A 23,179-nucleotide genomic window follows, 5' to 3' on the forward strand; every position below is an offset into this window, starting at 1 on the left:
CTCCGCCTCTCCGGAGGAATCCAGGTCCGGATTTTTGCAGCCGCCGCCGCCGCCGCTTCAGCGCCGACCGCCGCTGCCGCCGCCGGGCAGCCCCTGCGGCCGCGCCGCCCGCCCATGGCCGCCGAGCGCCGCGGCCGCGCTCGGTCCTGCCCGCCCGGAGCCGCCATGGGCCCGGCGGGGGCGGGCGGGCGCTGAGGGGGCCGCGGCCCGGCCCGGCGGAGGCGGCGCACGGCCGCGGCTGGCTGTGTGGTGTCCCCCGGGGCGGGGGGGCTTCGCGGCGGCCGCGGGCTGAGGGCGCAGAGGGCCGCCGGCGAGCCCCGGGCGCGGAGGGCGGGGAGGCGGCCGCTGTGTGTGTCCCCCCCCCGCCCCGCTCTCTCTCTCACACACACACACACACGCAGACGCGCACCCGGGAGGCGGCTCGGTGGCACCGGCGGAGGGGGAACCGCCGCCGCCGCCTGCCCGCCCGCTTCGCCTGCCCGCCCGCCGCCAACCCCCCGCCTCGGGGGCGGCTGCCCCCGGTGGAGCCTCCATCTGCAGCCCGGCGGCGGGAGCGGGAACATGGCGGACCTGGAGGCGGTGCTGGCCGATGTCAGCTACCTGATGGCGATGGAGAAGAGCAAGAGCACCCCGGCGGCCAGGGCCAGCAAGAAGATCACCCTGCCCGAGCCCAGGTACCGCCCGCCGAGCCCCTGCCCACTCCCGACCCCCGGCCCGGCGGCCTCCCCCTGCTCACCCCCTCCCCCCTCTCGCCTCTCCGCTGCGTCCAGCGCCGGCACCTCGGGGCTAAACATAACGGTCCGGTGGCGGCGGGTCCTGCCGCCCTGCCCGGCCACCCCGAGGCCTCCGCGCCGGCCCCGGGGCTGCGACCGGGGGCAGCCGCAGGGTCGAGTCGGCTGCGTTCAGCTGGAATAACTTCTGCGGGATGAAGAGGTGGCGAAGCCTCCTTCTCCCCGGGGGATACAAAACACCCCTACGGCTCGGAGGCGATGGTAGGGGATTTGTTTGACCCTAAACTTGATGCTCTAGGGCGGAGAAATTCTTCAAGCGGTGAGCGAAATAAAACGGCAAAGACAGCTAAAACGGTTAAAAGCATCCCGGAGCCTTTTCGCTGGTTTATTCTGCAGAGCTGGGGTTTGGGTTGGTGGTTTGGGTTGTTGTTTTATTATTTCTTTAGGTGATGCTTCAGGAGGTTTGATAGGAGGGAGGACAGACTGGGAGAGAGGCTTCCCCCCCCCCCCCCCCCCCCCCTTTAAATAAGGAGCTCACGGAGCAAAAGTGATGTTCAGCCATGGGCTGGTGCAGGTCTTGTGGCCAGTTCCATCACCCTGGGCTTGCTTGGGGCTGGCTGCTCAGCTCTTGTGGCCAGTTCCATCACCCTGGGCTTGCTTGGGGCTGGCTGCTCAGCTCTTGTGGCCAGTTCCATCACCCTGGGCTTGCCTGGGGCTGGCTTCTCAGCTCTTGTGGCCAGTTCCATCACCCTGGGCTTGCCTGGGGCTGGCTGCTCAGCTCTTGTGGCCAGTTCCATCACCCTGGGCTTGCCTGGGGCTGGCTGGCTGAGCAGACAGGTGCTGCGAGGCAGCCGAGGTGCTTTAATGGGGTTTGGTGGTGGAAGCAGCTCCTGAGCGCCGGTCCCTGCGGATGCGTGTGTTATAAAATCACCTGAGCGTCGCTTGGTTTATTGCCGACAATGAAGGCTTTCCCCCCCCCTTCCTGGCATGGCTCTGTGTGTGTGTATCTATTTTAAAAGGCAGCTTTAAGCCAGCAAGCAACGGGAGGAGGGGAGGAAAAAACAAACCTCCAACCCGAAATGTACTGCAAGATGTGTAGGCAGTTTGCAAGCCTACGGGTGGCCTAGCCTCGCTGGCTGCTGTCATCGAGAGAGGCTTGGAGCCCTCTGCTCACTTCTTCACCCCTTCCCTTTTTCTGCCTTGGTGCTTCCATTCTGAGTGGCTGCAGAGAGAGGGAAGGTGAGGGGCACAGAGGTGCCAAGCCCACCTTAAGGCCCAGGCAGTGAGATGTCAGATGAAGAAAGTGGGTGGTTGGTTTTAAGGTCTGGGTGAGGATGGTTTGCTGGGCAGAGGAAGGTGCCTGGTTTTCCTCCTGCTGTGTGTAGATGCTGAGGAAGGTAATGGCCATAGAATTTGACTCTTGTCCCAAGGTACTGGTGTGCTTTACTGGGAGTGCTGGTGGCTTTGCATTTATCAGTGCTGCGACCATCTCTCTCGCTGCCCTTAGCAGCAGGGATGTGTCTTACTGCTCTGTTTGCAGCAGGGACATGACCCCTCCGAGAAGGTCAGAGATGAGGACACGAGGAGTGTGTGTGGGTGAGTCCTTATGATGCCACGAGCAGTATCAGCCCCACTGATTCTCGTGGACAGGCTGGAAAGCAGCTCCCTGGACCCACATCCCCTTGTGCAAAGTGTGCTGCAAGCCTCTCAGCAGGGCACAAGGCCTGAAGAACCTGTGCTGTGCTGCTCTGCTTCTCCAGGTTTGGTTTGGTTGGTAGTGAGGAGTTTCCCTCTGAGCTCAGGGAGCTGTTTCCACCTGCAGGGTGGGAAGCTGGAGGTCTTTTCCAACTGAAACAATCCCGTGCTTCTGTGAACGGTTGGGCTCAATGGTCTTAAGAGGTCTTTTCCAAGGCAAACGAGTCAGTGAAATGGCAGCCAAGGGGCAAGAGGAAGTTTGGCAGAGAGCAGGAGGAAAGGTGAAGGGTTAGCCGACTGAAACGCCTTGCCCCCCTAGAGCTGCATGTGGAAGAACCTGTTTGCAGACACCATGAAATAGTAAAGGGAAAAAGATTGTTTGCCATCCCTCCCTGCCCCCTCCCTTCCCCAACCCTGGGCTGCCATGCTCTGGAGAAGGAAAGGGAGAGGTTTGCAGCTGCGAGCGGGGGACCAGGGGCCGTGTAAGACAGCTCAGCAGATGAATGAGAGGAAGCGGTGGGGACGCAAAGGAGAACAGAGACTTACCTAAGGCTGGCACCACAAACGGCTGGAGGCTGCCTGAAACGACTGAACTTGTCAGCTGCTAACAGAAAGCAGGGATTTCCTCACAGGGTAGGAAATGGGCCGTTATTCTGGGGTCAGATGTCTTCAGGCTGCTGGGCTGGGCTGGGCTTTGGTTTCCCTGCCCTCTCATTACGGTGAGTGTTGGGGGCACCGAAGGATTCTGGCTGGCTGGGCAAAGTGATTCATTCAAAATTACATAAATCAAACCTGCCTAAGTGCAGGTTGGTATAGTAACAGTGGGAAAAAAAACCCACCCAAAAAACCCACCACATAAAACCATCAACCCCAAACCCAGCAGACAAAGTCCTCTCTTAGGGGTTTGATATCAAAGGATGCTTCGCAGGGATGTGTTTTTATATCTCTGTGTGAGAGCAGCTCCTGGGAGGAGCACTGAGCTTCCTAGTGCTTGGCTGTGATGGTGGTGGTGCTCAGCTCTTGGCTGTCACCAGGATGGATAGCAGGAAGGTCGTTGGAATATCACATCCACAGCCTGGAAGAAGAAATGTCCCTGCCGTACTGCAGTGCTCTTCTCCCAGGAATGCCTCTGGTCTTGCTTTATCTCCAGCAGGCAACCTCTTGCCCAGCTGCAGCCTCTGTGTTGCTGAGGTTATCTCCTCAAGAAAGAAAGACAAAGGTGTTTACCCCCCCGTCCCTGCTAGGATTTGTCTCTCTGGAGCCTGGTACACCTGTCGGCAGCGTTTTATCTGCAGGAGATAAGACACTGACATTGAAGGCAGGGAGGTTGCTGTAATGCAAATTTTGAGGGGGCTTCCTGTTTACGAGGAAATAGCTGCAGCTCAGGCAGAATGAATTCCAAGGCTGCAGGCCAAGGCTTAGCAGCACATAAACTCTTGAGGGTGAAGAGTTTATTGGCCGTGGGGCTGAGAGTTTACATGAAGCATCCTTGAGACTGCTTTTGTGCCCACGTTGTTAAATATCGCACTTTGGGAAGAAAGAGGGCAGAAAACGCCAATGAGCTGAGTGCCTGAGGAAGAGGCTTTTAGTGTGGTGGTGTTTTTCTTCGAGGCAGCAAAACAAAACAAGCCTTTTTCCATCCTCTGTCATCTGCTTTTCCTTCCCTTCTGCGTTTCCTCCTTTTTCGTTCCTAAGAGCCTTGCCAAGAAGTGGGAAAGTTGAGATACCTTCTGGTTTGACATGGTTTCTGAAAAGCCCCTTTTTTGGGGGTAGGTTTGCAGGGGTGGACTTGAGGGGCTGTCAGAAGCAGAATGTCCTGCAGAAACAGGAGCTAAATTGGGAGGGAAAATGTATTTGAAATACAAGCAAATGGGAAACCTGAATCTTTTTTCTGCTGAACTGCCATCACAGCACCATGGAATTGGTAGGGGTGGGAAGGCACCTCTGAAGATCATCAAGTCCAGCCTGGGGGTCTTCAAGAAAAGCCTGGATGAGGCACTTAGTGCCATGGTCTGGTTGACTGGATAGGGCTGGGTGCTAGGTTGGACTGGATGAGCTTGGAGGTCTCTTCCAACCTGGTTGATTCTATGATTCTGCCAAGGTAGGTTCACCTAGGCCAGGCCACACAGGAACACATCCACGTGGGGCTTGAAAGTCTTCAGAGGAGGAATCTCTACAACCTCTCTGGACAGCCTGCTCCAGGGCTCCAGCGCCCTCACACCACAGAAGTTTCTCTTCCTGCCCAGATGGAGCCTCTTGGTGTCTGTTGCCCCTTGCCCTGTCACAGAGCACCGCTGAAAAGAGCCTGTCCCCTTCTTCCTGACATCCACCCTTCAGATATTAAACTTTAATAAGGTCCTCTCACAGCCTTCTCTTCTCCAGGCTAAACAAGCCCCCAGATCTCTCAGCCTTCTCTTCTCCAGGCTAAACAAGCCCCCAGATCTCTCAGCCTTCTCTTCTCCAGACTGAACAAGCCCCCAGGTCTCTCAGCCTTCTCTTCTCCAGACTGAACAAGCCCCCAGGTCTCTCAGCCTTCTCCAGGCTAAACAGGCCCCCAGGTCTCTCATCCTTCTCTTCTCCAGGCTAAACAGGCCCCCAGGTCTCTCATCCTTCTCTTCTCCAGGCTAAAGAAGCCCCCAGATCTCTCAGCCTTCTCTTCTCCAGGCTAAACAAGCCCCTAGATCTCTCATCCTTCTCTTCTCCAGGCTAAAGAAGCCCCCAGATCTCTCAGCCTTCTCTTCTCCAGGCTAAACAAGCCCCCAGATCTCTCAGCCTTCTCTTCTCCAGGCTAAACAAGCCCCCAGGTCTCAGCCTTTCCTCATCAGACCCGTTCCAGTCCTTTGCTATGTTGTAAGTTTGAGGGGACAGGAGTAGATTAACTGCACCCTTAGCTTGTTTTTTTTTTTTCTTTCATGTTCTTCAGCAGACTCCTGAAGGCTTTTATTTTCCATGCAAATGCAGATTTCCCTTGTTTTGGTCAAAGGGAGTGGAAGAACACTCTATCCCAACAGCTTCTTCTATTTTGAGTAAAGGATTTGCATCATGTGGAGTTGAGAGAAGCAGTCCAGGAGATCAGGTAACTGGAATGGAGGCGGGTGCAGAGCCTGCTGTCCTCACGTTGCCTGCAACCCTCCTCGCCAGGAAAGTCAGCCTGAAAGGTTCCTTACTGTAAACATCACGTAAGCTTAGAGTGCTTTTGGTGTACAAATACCAAGGGCATGGTAACAAAGCAGTGTGCATCTGGCCAGGCTTCCCTCCTGCTTCTCTTGCTGCAGTTGTAGACGTTTCTCATCTCGGTTTTCCTTTCCTGCTTATTGCAGTAATTATGTTTCAATTTAATTCTGAATTTTCTCTCGACCTTTTGTCTTTAATCTGCTGCCTTCTGCATCCTGCCCTGATTTTTTTTTTTCCAGTTGCTTGTTTCTTAAAAAAAAACAAACCAACAACCCACTTTTGACATGAGGTTTTCCCTCACTTATCATCCCATCTTCACTTCATCTCTGGAGTTGAAGGCTAACAGACTCAGCCCAGCTGCTTCTTGCTGGGGAGCTTTGTGATGAGAGGCTGTGATGAGCTCTTTGCTTCCTTGCCCATCAGCCAAACTGACCTCTTTAAAGCTCTAATTGAGGTTCACTGAATGCATGGAGGTTGCTTTTCCTTTCCTAATTCCACCTTGAGCTGCTGGGGATTTGCTTTTTTCCTGTTGCAGTGCTGGACACTGGCAAAACAAACCCAAGCGATGTCTCCAGCTTGGAGTTAAGCACTGTTAGCCTCTGTTGCTCCTGCTTTTCCAGGTCTGTTCTCTAGGCATCACTACACTCCTCTCAATTTTAGTCATTGCTTTGGTCTGTCCTTCAGCATGTTCTTGTACCTCTTGAACCTTCTTTACCATCTCTTAAGTTACAGGCTTAGGCTCCTCTGTTTCTCTGTCAGGCTCAGTTACTCCTAAGGTATTTTCCTCTGCGTTTGTTTTATGCCTTCTTCTTGTGCTCATTCATTTCCAGTGCTAAGAAACAATTTTTTTTCCACTGTGAGGGTGACAGAGCACTGGAACAGGCTGCCCAGGAGGGTTGTGGAGTCTTCCTCTCTGGACATATTCAAGAACCATCTGGATGCATTCCAGTGTGATCTGCTCTAGGTGATCCTGCTCTGGACCAGTTGATCTTTCGGAGTCCCTTCCAGCCCCTGACATTCTGTGAGTCTATGATCTAGGATTTTCCTGGCAGTTGTTTGTGTCCTTTCCATCTTTGTTGCTGTTACACTCACATCACCCCTTTGCATCTTGTCTAGGTGCTTCTTTGTTGCTTCAAGCCTGCTGCTCACTTTGGGGCTTCTGCAGGTAGCACCGAACATCTCTTGCTCGGTGCCACAGCATTGCAAGCTGCTGCAGATGGCTGCTGCTGCAGCTTCTGACCTTCCCTGCCGTGCATGGAGACACTGCCTGCTTCGGCCCATCGGGTCTGCAAGGCTCCTCCCTGGCTCCCTCATTAAAAGTCTTTTGTGGTGAAGCTGATGAAGTTTGACTGTGATTAATGTGCCAGGGTTTGCTGTGATTGTGCAGAGCTTGTCCTGTTTACTGAGGGTGTTGCCTCTGTGTCTCCCTCTGTCCACCTGCATTCCTTTGTCTATGATGGCAGACATGGGACCCGGAGGCTTTTTTGGGGGGGTTGGGCTGTGCTGCAGCAGGGTCTAACAGGGTCATATCAGTGGTGTTAGAGCCAACCCCTCCCTTCTTTATCTGCAGGTTTCTCAGAGGAGTGAGATGTTTAGTTTGGATGGTAGGGAAGATTTCTTCATTGAAGGGATTGTCAAAGTCTGGAACAAGCTGCCCAGAGCACTGGGGGAGTCCCCACAGAATCATTAAGGTTGGAAAAGACCTCCAGGATCATCAAGTCCAACCTCCAAGAACAGTAGACTATGTCCCACAGTACCACATCTGCTTGTTTTTTGGACACCTCCAGGGATGGAGACTCCACCACCTCCCTGGGCAGCCTCTTCCAATGCTTTGCAGCAAAGACATTTTTCCTCATAGAATGCTTTGGGACCTCAAGGATCATCCAGTTCTAACCCTGCCATAGGCAGAGACACTTCCCACTAGAACAGGTCACTCAAGGCCTCATCCAGCCTGGTCCTGAATGCCTCCAGGGAGGCTGTGGAGCACAGAGCACCCAATGTGATCTTTGATCTGTGCTCCACAACCTCCCTGGGCAGCCTGTTCCAGTGTCTCATCACCCTCACTGCAAACAACTTCTTCCTAACAGCCAGTTTAAATCTCCCCTCTGCCAATTTAAACCCATTACCCCCTGTCCTGTCAGTACAAGACCTTGTCAATAGTCCCTTCCCAGCCTTCCTGTAGTCCCTCTTCAGGTACTGGAAGGCCACTATAAGGTCTCCTGGAAGCCTTCTCCTCCAGGCTGCAGACCCCCAGCTCTTGTAGCTTGTCCTCATAGCAGAGCTGTTCCAGCCTTCTGATCAGCCCTCATTTCCAAGCTAAACCTCCCCTGGTGCAGCTTGATGCCTTTTGGAGCAGCTTGATGCCTTTTGGAGCAGCTTGATGCCTTTTGGAGCAGCATGATGCCTTTTGGTGCAGCTTGGTGCCTTTTGGTGCAGCTTGATGCATTTTGGAGCAGCATGATGCCTTTTGGTGCAGCTTGATGCCTTTTGGAGCAGCATGATGCCTTTTGGTGCAGCTTGATGCCTTTTGGTGCAGCATGATGTCTTTTGGTGCAGCTTGGTGCCTTTTGGTGCAGCTTGGTGCCTTTTGGTGCAGCTTGGTGCCTTTTGGTGCAGCTTGATGCATTTTGGAGCAGCATGATGCCTTTTGGAGCAGCTTGATGCCTTTTGGAGCAGCTTGATGCCTTTTGGAGCAGCTTGATGCCATTTCCTCTTGTCATTAATTACTTGCCAGAAGAGGCCAACACCAGCCTCACTACAACCTTCTTTTGGGTAGCTTTGGAGAGGATGGTCAAGGCCTGGCCCAGGCTGCCCAAGGCAGTGGTAGAATCCCCATCCGTGGTGGGGTTTCAGAGGTAGATGTGGCACTGAGGGCCCTGGTTAAGTGGTTACCTGGCAGTGCTGTGTTAATGGTTGGATTTGATGGTCTTAAAGGTCTCTTCCAACCAAACCTTTTCTATGGGTTCTCCCAGCAACAGAACAAGGGGACACAGTGTGAAGTTGTGCCAGGGGAGGTCTAGGCTGGATGTTAGGAGGAAGTTGTTGCCAGAGAGAGTGATTGGCATTGGAATGGGCTGCCCAGGGAGGTGGTGGAGTGGCTGTGCCTGGAGATGTTGAAGCCAAGCCTGGCTGGGGCACTTAGTGCCATGGTCTGGTTGGTTGGGCAGGGCTGGGTGCTAGGTTGGGCTGGCTGAGCTTGGAGCTCTCTTCCAACCTGCTTGATTCTATGGTTCTGTGAATGTGGTGAGTGCAGGAAGCCTTGTGCTATGCCCTGCTTGTTCCTGCCTCTCTGGATGCAAATGGGTAGGACTCTTCAGAAGTGCTGTGTTCTTCTGCTTTCAGCAACAAGAGAGGAGAAAAAGCAGGCCCAGATTTTGCAAAGGCTTGAGCAGAGAAGCTGTGCCAACGAATGCAAAATGAAACAGGAGATGATAGGGAGGATTAAGGATCTAATGGTTAATTCAGATGAATTTATGTCATAGTAACTTCAGCTCTGGGAGGTGATGCTACTTCATTGAAGCTTGTCCCATCTGCTTGTAGCAGTAATGACTCTAAATTGTTCTAGCAGAACTTTTTAAGCTTGGCTGTCTAGAATTGCAAAACAGATCAGGGTAGGGGTGTTTTTTTGTTTGACATTTACAGTTGGGTTTGGTTGGGTTTTGGTTTGGTTTTTTTTTTTTTGTGTGTTGGTGTTTTTTTATTTCCCAAGTGCTGAGCAGGATTGTTTCTTGGCATTTTATTTTCTACACCATTTCCAGGACTTGACTAAAAGTTGAATTAAAAATAATATGGAAGGAAGAAGTTAAAATCAGCCTGCAGGATGTTCAGAGTGTTCCAAATGGATTACTCTGCCCTGGGGAGGGTACCTCTGGAGTACTGGGTTCAGTTCTGGGCTTCTCCCAGTTTAAGAGAGAGAGGGAGACTTGCTGGAGAGGGGACAGCAAAGGGCTGCAAAGATGCTGAGAGGGCTGGAACATCTCTGTGAGGAGAAAAGGCTGAGGGAATTGGGGCTGTTTAGGCTGGAAAGAGCAGATTGAGTGGGATCTGATCAGTGCTGATCAATAGTTCAAGAGTGAGTGTAAGGAGGATGGCAGCAGGGTTTTGCACAGACTGAGTGGGACCTGATCAGTGCTGATCAATAGTTTGAGTGTCAGGAGGATGGCAGCAGGGTTTTTGCACAGATTGAGTGGGGTCTGATCAGTGCTGATCAATAGTTTGGGTGTCAGGAGGATGGCAGCAGGGTTTTTGCACAGATTGAGTGGGGTCTGATCAGTGCTGATCAATAGTTTGGGTGTCAGGAGGATGGCAGCAGGGTTTTGCACAGATTGAGTGGGGTCTGATCAGTGCTGATCAATAGTTTGAGTGTCAGGAGGATGGCAGCAGGGTTTTGCACAGATTGAGTGGGACCTGATGAGTGCTGATCAATAGTTTGAGTGTCAGGAGGATGGCAGCAGGGTTTTTGCACAGATTGAGTGGGACCTGATGAGTGCTGATCAATAGTTTGAGTGTCAGGAGGATGGCAGCAGGGTTTTGCACAGATTGAGTGGGGTCTGATCAGAGCTGATCAATAGTTTGGGTGTCAGGAGGATGGCAGCAGGGTTTTTGCACAGATTGAGTGGGGTCTGATCAGTGCTGATCAATAGTTTGGGTGTCAGGAGGATGGCAGCAGGGTTTTGCACAGATTGAGTGGGGTCTGATCAGTGCTGATCAATAGTTTAGGTGTCAGGAGGATGGCAGCAGGGTTTTTGCAGTGGTGCCCAGTGACAGGGCAAGGGATAGCAGGCACAGACTGGAACATCAGGAGTTCCCTCTGAACACGAGGAGGAACTTCTGTAATTGAAGGGTGCTGGAGCCCTGGAGCAGGCTGCTCAGAGAGGTGATGGAGTCTCCATCTCTGGAGACATTCCAAACCCATCTGGACGTGTTCCTGTGTGACTTTGCCTAGGTGCCCCTGCCTTGGCAGGGGGTTTGGACTGGCTGATCTCCAGAGGTCTCTTCCAAGCCCTGCCATTCTGTGTTTCTGCAGAATGGTTTAATGACCATGTAATTTGTGAGACTGCAGAAGGAAAAAGAGGGCTCTAAGTGAAGTGGTTTTATGAACTGATTTATTATTTTGCAGCCCTGCTCTGTCTTGCTGAGTATTTAAGCTAAGATAAAGGAAGTGAAGCTTGGTGAGCACCAGAGATGGCTCAATATGTGGTGTACACCAGGCAGGAGTTCTGAGGACTAGGCTGAACGTGGAGTAGGTGTCTATTGGAGGCAAGCAGCATGGATTTGTGCTCTTCAAGGTCAGGGTGTCCTTGTTCAGTGGAGCATCTCATAGCTCCCAGGACACTTTCTTGGAGCAGGCAGTAAAGCACTCGAACAGATGGATTCCATATTCTTGTGCTTCCTAAAGCTTTGCCATCCAGGAGGTGCAGCTGGTATTGCTGAGGTAGAATTCTAGAATGGTTTGGGTCAGAAGGGACCTTAAAGATCATTTGGTTCCAAGCCCCCTGCCATGGGCAGGGATATCTTCCACTAGACCACTTTGTTCAAGGCCACATCCAGCCTGGCTTTCAACACTGTCAGGTTTGGAGCCCCCACAATGTCTGTGTGGAACCTGTGGAACCACCCCCATGGAGAATTTCTTCCTCATGTCAAATCTTAGGTCCATCTTCTCCTAGTTCAGACCTTGTCTTGTCACTACATGTGTTTGTCAAAAGTCCCTTCCTAGCTCTCCTGTAGCCCAGTTCAAATACAGGAAGGCTACTCTGAAGTTTCCCTGGAGCCTTTACTTCTCCAGGCAGGGCAGCCTCAACTCTCAGCCTGGCTTCCTAGCAGAGGGCTTCCAGCCCTGCCAGCATTGCTGTGCCTTCCTCTGACCCTACTCCAGCAGGTCTCTGTCTCTGCTGTGCTGAGTACTACAGAGCTGGCCCCAGCACTGCAGGAGGGGTCTCAGCAGAGCAGAGGGGCAGAAATCCCTCCCTGCCCCTGCTGCCCATGCTGCTGGGCATCAGCCCAGGATAGGACTGGCTAGAGGCTGGCAGCACATGGTGCCAGCTTCTGTCCAGCTTTCACCGTTGGTGAAGGTCTTCTGATTTCAGTGGGCCAGCAGAGCATCTGCCTGATTTTCTTGTGCTAAGCATTTGAGACACTGGAGAATGCCCCACAAGTGACAGCACTGCTCTGCCCTTCAGTGGGGCATCAGAGAGCAGTGTGAGCCCTTAGTGCTTGTGGGCATCAGAGAGCAGTGTGAGCCCTTCTGCTTGTGGGCATCAGAGAGCAGTGTGAGCCCTTCTGCTTGTGGGCATCAGACAGCAGTGTGAGCCCTTCTGCTTGTGGGCATCAGAGAGCAGTGTGAGCCCTTTGTGCTTGTGGGCATCAGAGAGCAGTGTGAGCCCTTCTGCTTGTGGGCATCAGAGAGCCGTGTGAGCCCTTCTGCTTGTGGGCATCAGAGAGCCGTGTGAGCCCTTCTGCTTGTGGGCATCAGAGAGCCGTGTGAGCCCTTCTGCTTGTGGGCATCAGAGAGCAGTGTGAGCCCTTCTGCTTGTGGGCATCGGAGAGCAGTGTGAGCCCTTTGTGCTTGTGGGCATCAGAGAGCAGTGTGAGCCCTTTGTGCTTGTGGGCATCAGAGAGCAGTGTGAGCCCTTTGTGCTTGTGGGCATCAGAGAGCAGTGTGAGCCCTTCTGCTTGTGGGCATCGGAGAGCAGTGTGAGCCCTTTGTGCTTGTGGGCATCAGAGAGCAGTGTGAGCCCTTCTGCTTGTGGGCATCGGAGAGCAGTGTGAGCCCTTTGTGCTTGTGGGCATCAGAGAGCCGTGTGAGCCCTTCTGCTTGTGGGCATCAGAGAGCAGTGTGAGCCCTTCTGCTTGTGGGCATCGGAGAGCAGTGTGAGCCCTTCGTGCTTGTGGGCATCAGAGAGCAGTGTGAGCCCTTCTGCTTGTGGGCATCAGACAGCAGTGTGAGCCCTTCGTGCTTGTGGGCATCAGACAGCAGTGTGAGCCCTTCGTGCTTGTGGGCATCAGAGAGCAGTGTGAGCCCTTCGTGCTTGTGGGCATCAGAGAGCAGTGTGAGCCCTTCGTGCTTGTGGGCATCGGGGAGCAGTGTGAGCCCTTTGTGCTTGTGGGCATCGGGGAGCAGTGTGAGCCCTTTGTGCTTGTGGGCATCGGAGAGCAGTGTGAGCCCTTCTGCTTGTGGGCATCGGAGAGCAGTGTGAGCCCTTCGTGCTTGTGGGCATCAGAGAGCAGTGTGAGCCCTTCGTGCTTGTGGGCATCAGAGAGCAGTGTGAGCCCTTCTGCTTGTGGGCATCGGAGAGCAGTGTGAGCCCTTCTGCTTGTGGGCATCAGAGAGCAGTGTGAGCCCTTTGTGCTTGTGGGCATCAGAGAGCAGTGTGAGCCCTTCGTGCTTGTGGGCATCAGACAGCAGTGTGAGCCTTTCGTGCTTGTGGGCATCAGAGAGCAGTGTGAGCCCTTTGTGCCTGTGGGCATCAGACAGCAGTGTGAGCCCTTTGTGCCTGTGGGCATCAGACAGCAGTGTGAGCCTTTCGTGCTTGTCTCCTGTGCTGGACTATCCCTCTGGTTTTTATTCCCTTAATTAAGTTATTGACCAGCATGCTGAAGAAAGCCATTGCTCGTTTAGCTCAGTGCAGTTCCTAGTGAGGTGTGTTTCAAAGGTTAGTTTACCTGCTCAGGCAGGATGAGGTCTGGAGGCTGGAGCTTATCTGAGCTCTCAGGTTGCTTGGGTGAAGAGGCATGCTTGAATATTCATTTGCTGATTGTTTGAGGATGGGGAGGGGGAGGAACAATCTTGTTTTTTTGCTGCACTGGCTGTAGAAGGAAGACTGAGCACTTGTGCCTTTGTCCTGGAACACCTTAGCCCTGCTCAGGGTGAGCCTAGATGAGACAGAAGTTAAAATTGGCTTAGAAGTTCAGCCTCAGTGAGGGCTTAGCAACCTTGGAGGTCTTTTCCAGCCTTTGATGGCCTTGGAGGTCTTTTCCAGCCTTTGATGGCCTTGGAGATCTCTTCCAGCCTTTGATGGCCCTGGGGGTCTTTTCCAGCCTTTGATGGCCCTGGGGGTCTTTTCCAGCCTTTGATGGCCTTGGGGGTCTTTTCCAGCCTTTGATGGCCCTGGGGGTCTTTTCCAGCCTTTGATGGCCTTGGAGGTCTTTTCCAACCTTTGATGGCTTTGGAGGTCTTTTCCACCCTTTGATGACCTTGGAGATCTCTTCCAGCCTTTGATGGCCCTGGGGGTCTTTTCCAGCCTTTGATGGCCCTGGGGGTCTTTTCCAGCCTTTGATGGCCCTGGGGGTCTTTTCCAGCCTTTGATGACCTTGGAGATCTCTTCCAGCCTTTGATGGCCCTGGAGGTCTTTTCCAGCCTTTGATGGCCCTGGGGGTCTTTTCCAGCCTTTGATGGCCCTGGAGGTCTTTTCCAGCCTTCCCTGGCCCTGGAGGTCTTTTCCAGCCTTCCCTGGCCCTAGAGGTCTTCTCCAGCCTTGCTGATTCTGCATGGAATATCTTCAGCACCACTGTCTTTGCTGTCAGTATAGGTGTGTGGAGGAGCAGGTAGCTCAAGGATGGCTCTTTCCAAGTAGTGGAGTGTCCATAAGGGAAGCTGGAGCTGGTGGCATGTGCTTGCTTTTGTATCTCCTTAGCTTTGTGCTGCAGTAGTTCCTTAGGAGCAATGGATTTGGACTCCCAGCCTGTCTTGGCTCCCGAGCATGCAGTGCTTGGAGCATCTCTGGGCACAGCAAAGAGAGATTTGGCCTTCAGGGACATGTTCCAATTTGTTCTCCTGTGGGGTTGCTGTGAGGCTGAAGCTTATGTTTTGAAACCTAGACCTTCCCTTGGGCATCATTACCTTAATTAAGCAAGAAGGTGGCTGAGGGTGATCTGGGAGAAGATCAGCTTATGTTCCTGGGCTGCAACCAGCAGGGTGTTAATGGGGAAAGCTTCCAGGGTGAGATGTTGCATTCTGGCTGTGATGCATCCTTGTGGAGCCAGGAGCTGGTGCCTGCTGTGGATGGACTGTGGGTCCTGCTGGGACCAGCCTGGAGCAATGCCCAGGACTGGGTGCATCAACTGGAGGAAGTTCAGCTGTGCTGTGCTTCTGTGGGAGGTAGATAAAGGCAGATTTGCCTTCTTGAGACAGTTAATAGACTTTGTTGGTCCTTTCAGAGGCTTTGTAGAGCCTGGACCTTTCCCATGTTGGGCTAACAGTTGGACTTGGTGGTCTCGGAGGTCTTTTCTAACCTGTGGTGCTCCTGGAGGTCTTTTCCAACCCTTGGTGCTCCTGGAGGTCTTTTCCAACCCTTGGTGCTCCTGGAGGTCTTTTCTAACCTGTGGTGCTCCTGGGGGTCTTTTTCAACCTCTGGTGCTCCTGGAGGTCTTTTCCAACCCTTGGTGCTCCTGGAGGTCTTTTCCAACCCTTGGTGCTCCTGGAGGTCTTTTCCAACGCCTGGTGCTCCTGGAGGTCTTTTCCAACGCCTGGTGCTCCTGGAGGTCTTTTCCAACCCCTGGAGCTCCTGGAGGTCTTTTCTAACCTGTGGTGCTCCTGGAGGTCTTTTCCAACCCCTGGTGCTCCTGGAGGTCTTTTCCAACCCCTGGTGCTCCTGGAGGTCTTTTCCAACCCCTGGAGCTCCTGGAGGTCTTTTCTAACCTGTGGTGCTCCTGGAGGTCTTTTCCAACCCCTGGTGCTCCTGGAGGTCTTTTCTAACCCGTGGTGCTCCTGGGGGTCTTTTCCAAGCCCTGGTGCTCCTGGAGGTCTTTTCCAATCCTTGGTGCTCCTGGAGGTCTTTTCCAACCCCTGGTGCTCCTGGAGGTCTTTTCCAACCCTCAGTGACTCTATGTGGAATGTGTTCAGCGAAGCAGTGGAACTGTAACACCAGGAAAGGAACATATGCAGCTTTCAGGTTAAGTCCTGGTGAAATCATGTGGAATGACCTGGTTTAATCTTCTCCTCAATAACAGGTTGGGATTTTTCTTTATTTTAGGGGAGGGGAGGGGGAGGAGAGTAATTAATAAAATTAGAACCAAAGCCTTTCAGGAGCCTTCAGGTCCAGGTGCATAACCCAAATAACATCCTTTAATTGAACTAAATTGATGGGAAAGCAGCAGTTTCTGGCTGCAGAGAATCCAGCTGTCTCCCACAGGAGCAGCTTCTCCCCATGCTTTTCCTGGTTTCTCCGAGGAAATCATTCCCCTCCAGCATAAACACAGATACAGACACTCCTTGCATAAATTAAGCAAGGGTTCTGAGAGTGGCAGGAATCCCCCTGAGTCCCCTTCCAGCATGCCAGGAATGTGTCCTGTCAGGATATGTCATGTCCTATTGAGAAAGGAACTGGGGAAAGGGCAGCTTGCTGGGGAGCTGGGCAAATCAAAGCCTTCCTTAAGCCAGCCTGCCTGCTAGGGACTGCTGGGGACCAGCTCCTGCAGACAAGCACCTGCATGCTCACCTGCCATGCACCTGCATGCTCACCTGCCATGCTTCTGCAGCCTTGGGAGCTAGGTGGGAATGCAAATGGAGCTGAGGCTGGATGGGTGCTCATCACCCAGCCTTGGGTCTCTGCAGGCTGCACAGAGCAGGAGCTCCCAGTGGAGCTGGTGGATGGGTGCTCATCACCCAGCCTTGGGTCTCTGCAGGTTGCACAGAGCAGTAGCTCCCAGTGGAGCTGATGGATGGGTGCTTATCACCCAGCCTTGGCTCTCTGCAGGTTGCACAGAGCAGGAGCTCCCAGTGGAGCTGATGGATGGGTGCTCATCACCCAGCCTTGTGTCTCTGCAGGTTGCACAGAGCAGGAGCTCCCAGTGGAGCTGGTGGATGGGTGCTCATCACCCAGCCTTGTGTCTCTGCAGGTTGCACAGAGCAGGAGCTCCCAGTGGAGCTGATGGATGGGTGCTCATCACCCAGCCTTGGCTCTCTGCAGGTTGCACAGAGCAGGAGCTCCCAGTGGAGCTGATGGATGGGTGCTCATCACCCAGCCTTGTGTCTCTGCAGGTTGCACAGAGCAGGAGCTCCCAGTGGAGCTGGTGGATGGGTGCTCATCACCCAGCCTTGGGTCTCTGCAGGTTGCACAGAGCAGGAGCTCCCAGTGGAGCTGATGGATGGGTGCTCATCACCCAGCCTTGGCTCTCTGCAGGTTGCACAGAGCAGGAGCTCCCAGTGGAGCTGATGGATGGGTGCTCATCACCCAGCCTTGGCTCTCTGCAGGTTGCACAGAGCAGGAGCTCCCAGTGGAGCTGATGGATGGGTGCTCATCACCCAGCCTTGTGTCTCTGCAGGTTGCACAGAGCAGGAGCTCCCAGTGGAGCTGAGGCTGGATGGATGCTGTGTCCTGGCTATAGGCAGTCAAGGTAGTGCCTCCAAGTGATGTTTTGGAGAAGGCTTCCTCAGCTTTTCCCCCTCAGCCTTCTCATCATTTGCTGACTTTAGGGCTTCAGCCTGGCTTCACCCTGTCTTCCTTACCACATTTTCATTCACTATTTCATAGAATCCTGGAACGGTTTGAATTGGAAGGGACCCTAAAGACCATCCAGTTCCAACTCCCCTGCCATGGGCAGGGACACCTCCATTAGCCCAGGTGGCTCAAGGCCTTGAACACTTCCAGGGAGGAGGATTCCACACCTTCCCTGGGCAGCCTGTTCCAGTGTCTCCCCACCCTCACTGTAAAGAATTACTTTCTCCTCTCCAATCTAAATCTCCCCTCCTTTAGCTCAAAGCAATTCCTTCTCATGCTGTCACTACAGACCCTTGTCAGAAGTCCTTCCCCAGCTCCCCTGTGTCTCCCCTTCAGGTATTGAAAGGCTACCAGTAGGTCTCCCTAGAGCCTTCTCTTCTCCAGACTGAGCAGCCCCAACTCTCTCAGCCTGGAGGCTTCACTATCTCTTCCTTATCACGTTTTTCCTCACTATTGAAGTGATTCTGTCTCTCTGTGCATCACTCCTCTGGGTTTTTTATTCTTTATTGTCTTTTTTAACCCCAGATTTTCCCAGTCTCCTTGCCAAATTGCTCTAATGATGGTGGTTACTTTGTTCACATCTCCCTTCTGGGACCTTAAAATAACTGCCAGGTTAAAATGCCCATGGAGAAACAGCAAATCAATGAAGACAATTTTACACCTCTGCTTTTGTTTTGCTTCAGAGGAATTGCTGCTGCTGTGTTTAGGATGCTGGGCTCCACAGGGATGCTTGGACTCTTCAAAGGGGATCCATTCCTCAGGGAGAGAGAAGATACAGGGGGGAATTTATGTAGTTCTAGCTGCTGGAAAAGAGCTCTGAGAAGGTCTGATTCTGAAGCCAGGTATTGCTTCACAGTTTTCATTCTTGATGAATCTTGCTTTGCTGAACCTTCTAAAGGGGAAAACCAAGCTGTGGTTGTAAAGACCTGGGGCTGCTGAGCATGGAGAAGAGCAACCCCAGAGGGGATCTGAGCAATGCTCAGCAAGAGCTGTAGGACCTGTGGGGAGCAAGAGGATGGGGCCAGGCTCTTTTCAGGGGTGCTCAGTGACAGGATGAGGGGCAATGGGCACAAAGAGCAACCCAGGAGGTTCCATCTGAACAGGAGGAGAAAATTCTTTGGCATGAGGATGCTGGAGGCCTGGAGCAGGCTGTGCAGAGAGGTTGTGGAGTCTCCTTCTCTGGAGAGCTTCTAAACCCACCTGGACATTGGTGGACCCGTGCAAGCTGCTGTGGGTGCCCCCTGCTTGATCAGGGGGGCTTGGATTGGATGAGCTCCATGCTGGGATTCTGTGGAACTGAAGTGGGTACCTGGGAGCACAGTGCAGCTCCTTGTCCTGTAACTAGGGGCACAGCAGCCCCCATGCCAAGGTCAGTCAGAGAGGTCTGCCAAGTGGTGACAGTGCACAGAGATACTGGGAGAGTTTTGCTGCAGATGAGGCAAGGATCCTGATCCCTGGCACTGCACATGGCACCACCCACTGCTGATGCAGAGGGGTGTGGGCAGCAGGGTGCTGCAGCGCAGCCGTGGGTGCTGAGCAGGCTCAGCTCTTGCAGCCCCACAGCAGAAGCTGACCTTCAGGAAAGCTGAACAGAAACACTAAGCTCACGAAGCAGCTCAGAACCTGCTCCCTGTGGCAGGAGGGTTGCACTGGGTGATCCTCAGAGGTCCCTTCCAACCCCAGCCACGCTGCGGCTCTGATTCTGCGAGTGACCCTGTGCCATTCTGCTGTTGTTTGAACGGTGCTTGTTGGCCCTGTCGAGCTCTCAGTTCAGGAGGCCTTTGAGACAGGAGTTTTGGTCCAATTTTAGCAGCTTTCTGATGGATTTGGGCTAGAGCAAACAGATTGAAGCCTCCCTGAAGCTGCATCCCAAGACTCTAGATGACTAAACAAACAGCGGAGCGTGTTTCAGCCAGCCTTGGCTGTAGCTCTTGGTAGCTGAGTTGATCTTTATGATCCCATCTCCTGTTCAAATCTTAAAGGTTTTGCAAATGCTGAAAAATGAACAGGAATTGGCACTGTTTTTCATGAATCCTGTGTTTGGTTTGTTTTTTAATCAAAGAAGGAGTCTAATTGCCAATAGCATTGCAGCAGGAGCGAGGAGATTGGCTTTTTGCTGCTGCTTCTCTGCCTTGCAGTTCTTCAGCAGCACTCTGGTGGAAGGGACAGGCCCTTGACATTTCTGTCTTAACTCTTGCTGAAAAATTCATGCCCTCAGAAGCTTTTATAGTCGTTTCAGATTTCAGCAGCCACGATGCAGATGATCCTCCCAGAAACAGGAGGACACTGCGTGTTTTGAAGTAGCTACAAAGCTCTTGCTCCTTGGCTGCCTTGGTGTCGACTTTCTCCAGCAATGCCATTTGCAGAAGCGAAGCTGCTGCTTCTCCTGGGTGAGATACACCAGAAGGGGGGTGGTGGGAGGGTGTTGTCGGGCTCTAATCCTTCTGTCACACACTTGGGTGGAATGTGCTGTTGTTAATCAGCCTTGGCAATTCTAAGAGCAGTAGTTCAGTGCGGTGAAGGGACTTGGCAGGGGGCTCGGCGTCGACTTGGACAGGGTGCAAAGGCAGAAAGGGAGATGGAAATGGGTGAGCTTGGGGTAGCATATGGTAGAGGTCTGGTGCTGTCCTGGGTGATAGAATCACAGAATTGGTTTGGTTGGAAGAGTCCTCTCAGATCATCAGCCATTAGCCCAGCACTGTTAGGTCACCACTAAGCTGTGGCCCTTAGCACCACATCTCTGCGGCTTTGAAACCCCTCTAGGGAGGGAGACTTCACCGCTGCCCTCCTGGGCAGCCTGGGTCAGGCCTTGACAAACCTCAAGGGGAAGGATTTGTTCCTCATGTCCAACCTAAACCTCCCCTGGTGCAATTTCAGGCCATTTTCTCTCCTTCTGTCACCTGGTATTAGGCAGAAGAGACCAGCCCACACTTCACTGCAGCCTCCTTTCAGGAAGCTGTGGAGAGCAATGAGGTCTCTCCTCAGCCTCCTCTTCTCCAAACCAAACACTCTCAGCTCCCTCAGCTGCTCCTCTCTAGCCCTGTTCTCCAGACCCTTCACTAGCTTTGTTACCCTTCTGTGTTCACACTCAAGCCCCTCAGTGTCCCTCTTGGAGTGAGGTGCTCAAAACTGAACCCAGGGTTTGAGATGTGCCCTCACCAGTGCCCAGCTTGGAGTGGGTTGATCCCTGCCCTGGACCTGCTGGCTACACTCCTGCTGATTCAAGCAACCACTTAATGCCCCACTTCTATTTTTCTGTTGCATGATGTAGTCAGTTGGATGTTGTGTTGCTGTCTTGTAGTATTATTGGATGCTCAAAAGTCACAGAATAGAAGGAGCTTTTTTTCCCTCCCCCATATTCATTTATTGTTGTCCAAGAATGTTTCTTTCCCAGGCTTCTAATGATTTCTTTCCTCTTGAATGCCAGAATTTTACAAGTCTTAGAGAGATGTATCAGGTGAAATGGTCTCCTGAGCCTTTCTGGCTGTAGGTTCTGGGGGAGGGTTCCTTTGCCCCATGAATTATTTGAAGAGAAGCTCCAAGTTGTGAAATGTCTTCTGCAGTGTCTGGGAACAGAATCGTTTGGAGAGGTTTTAACTTCTGCTGACCACTGAACTTGGGCACAGGGCTGAGAGAAAGCAAAATGCAATGGATTGAGTGCTTTGTGAGTTGCTCACTGTATTTTAGCTCTGCTACAAGAGGGAAGCTAGTTCTTTATTGCTTCCATCAAGTGGCTGCCCTTTGCTTTCACCCCTGCAGTGGAGTGCTGAGGTGACCTGGGGCTGTGCTCCAGTGACTCATTGTAGTTTACAATCTCATTCAGGGGGAGCTGGGTGTTCATTTGGAGAGGTGCTTCATGCCAGGCATCAACAGATTACAAGGCAATAGTAGCATCATTAGTAACCACTCACAGATTTACTCTCTGTGGCAAGAAGTTTCTTTCCTTCTCCCTGTTGTCTCTTGCTGTGTGCCTTGCTTTATCTCATAGAGCTGCTTGGATTGGAAATGCCCTCTAGGATCATCCAGTCCAACCATCAACCCAACACCACCATGGCCATTAAACCATGTCTCCAAGTGTCATGGCCCCACATTCCTTCAGTCTCTCCAGGGATGGTGACTCCAGAATCTCCCTGGGCAGCCTGTTCCGATCCCCAGCTACTCCTGCAGCAAAGAAGCTTTTCCTCATCTCCAACCTAATCCTCCCCTGGCACAATTTCAGGCCATTTCCACTCCTTCTATCACCTGATACTAGGGAGAAGAGACCAACCCCAAGTCACTTTCAGGGAGCTGTAGAGAGCAATGAGGTCTCCTCTCAGCTTCCTCTTCTCCAGGCTGAACACCCCCAGCTCCCTCAGCTGCTCCTTGCCCTGTTCTCCAGACCCTTCCTTTTTCTGTTTAGCTTATTAGGTGAATATATTGTTGAGTGTAACTGCCCACCCTTGATGGAGATCTGATTCTTTAGGGCCAAACATTGATTTTTCAAGCTGTGGAGTGCAAAAGATAATAGCCCACAAAGCTGAGCTCTGATCACTGACGAGAAGAAACCAGCTGCTTCTATGGTAAATGATTAAAAGCTCCTTTAAGACACAGTAGTAAGAAGGCTTCTTGATCCAGTTCCAGCCATAAGAGTATGTTTATCATACATCCCAGCCCATCTTCCTTTCCCCTTCTCATTTCTAGGTGTGAGATGCTTTCAAAAGAGCTCCTGCATCATTCAGTGTAAGAAACCTGTGGGGACCAAATCCACGCAGCCTGGAAATGAATAGCAGAACTTTCAGGGGATGCCAAAAGGAGTGCTCTTTATATTAGCCTCTTTGATAACTCATGCTTTCTGGGTAGTCCCATGTGTGCTGTGGTTGTGCTTCTGGCTGCCTGATGGATTGTTCTTCAGGCTCTAGTGGCCATCTGATGGCTGTGTGGTTGCAGATGCAAACACCTAGCAGAAGCTTGCAGGCTTAGCTGTGGAGCCACAGAACATCACTGCTGTGTTATGGGTGGGGAAGAGCAGGAGGAGCTCTTTTTGTCAGCAGTGGTGTTGGTCTAGGGAGGTTCTCCCCTTCCTCTACTCAACTCTGGTGAGACCACTCTGTCAAGTTTTGGGCTCCCCAGCTGAAGAGAGACAGGGATCTGCTGAAGAGAGTCCAGTGGAGAGCTATGAGGACAGGGAAGGGTCTTGAAAAACTCTGCTATGAGTAAAGACCTGGGGCAGAATGAGTCCAGTATCAGCAAGTTTGCAGATGACACCAAGCTAGGAGCAGGTGTGGAGCTGTTGGAGGGTAGGAGAGCCCTGCAGAGGGACCTGGCCAGGCTGGATGGGTGGGCAGAGGCCAATGGGATGAGATTTAACAAGGCTAAGTGCAGGGTTCTGCACTTTGGCCACAACAGCCTCAAGCAGCACTACAGGCTGTGAGGAGAGGCTGAGGGAGCTGGGGGTGTGCAGCCTGCAGAAGTTGTGCCAGAGGAGGTCTAGGCTGGATATTAGGAGGGAGTTGTTGGCAGAGAGAGTGATTGGCATTGGAATGGGCTGCCCAGGGAGGTGGTGGAGTGGCTGTGCCTGGAGGTGTTGAAGCCAAGCCTGGCTGGGGCACTTAGTGCCATGGTCTGGTTGGTTGGCCAGGGCTGGGTGCTAGGTTGGGCTGGCTGAGCTTGGAGCTCTCTTCCAACCTGCTTGATCCTATGATTCCATGATTCTAAGAAGAGAAGGCTGAGAGAGGATCTTGTTAATGTCTTCAGATGTCTGAGGAGTGGCTGCCAGGATGAAGGTGCCAGACTCCTTTTGGTGGTGCCCAGTACTAGGAGAAGGAACAAAGGGCACAAACTGAAACCCAGGAGGTTCTATCTGAACAGGATGAGAAACATCTTTGGCATGAAGGTGCTGAAGCCCTGGAGCAGACTGCTCAGAGAGGTTGTGGAGTCTCCTCTAGAAATTCCAAAGCCACCTGGTCACTGTGATCCTGGGCAGGCTGCTGTGGGTGCCCCTGCTTCAGCAGGGAGATTGGACTCAATCTGCAGAGGTCTCTTCCAATCCACACCATCGTGGGATTCAATTGTTCTCCTGCAGCAAAGGGCAGATCCTGTCTGTGGGGTGAGCTCCTTCTCTAGGGGACCTCCTTTTTTACTGCTTAGTGATGCAGCTGTGCT

At 52.7% G+C, this 23,179-nt stretch overlaps 1 protein-coding gene across 2 annotated transcripts in view; it reads left to right on the plus strand.

Annotated features, from left to right (window-relative positions):
• The first annotated feature begins 236 nt into the window (after nucleotides 1–236).
• Nucleotides 237–23,179, plus strand: part of GRK3 (G protein-coupled receptor kinase 3) — a 101,427-nt gene continuing 78,484 nt past the window's right edge. For both annotated transcript variants that reach the window (XM_064168898.1, XM_064168899.1), the window contains exon 1: nucleotides 237–674. In XM_064168898.1, coding sequence (XP_064024968.1) covers nucleotides 562–674 — 113 coding nt within the window. In that variant the 5' untranslated portion in view covers nucleotides 237–561. The remainder of the gene's footprint in view (nucleotides 675–23,179) is intronic.

Source organism: Pogoniulus pusillus, chromosome 30 (assembly GCF_015220805.1).
Source record: "Pogoniulus pusillus isolate bPogPus1 chromosome 30, bPogPus1.pri, whole genome shotgun sequence".
Classification (NCBI taxonomy): Eukaryota; Metazoa; Chordata; class Aves; order Piciformes; family Lybiidae; genus Pogoniulus; species Pogoniulus pusillus.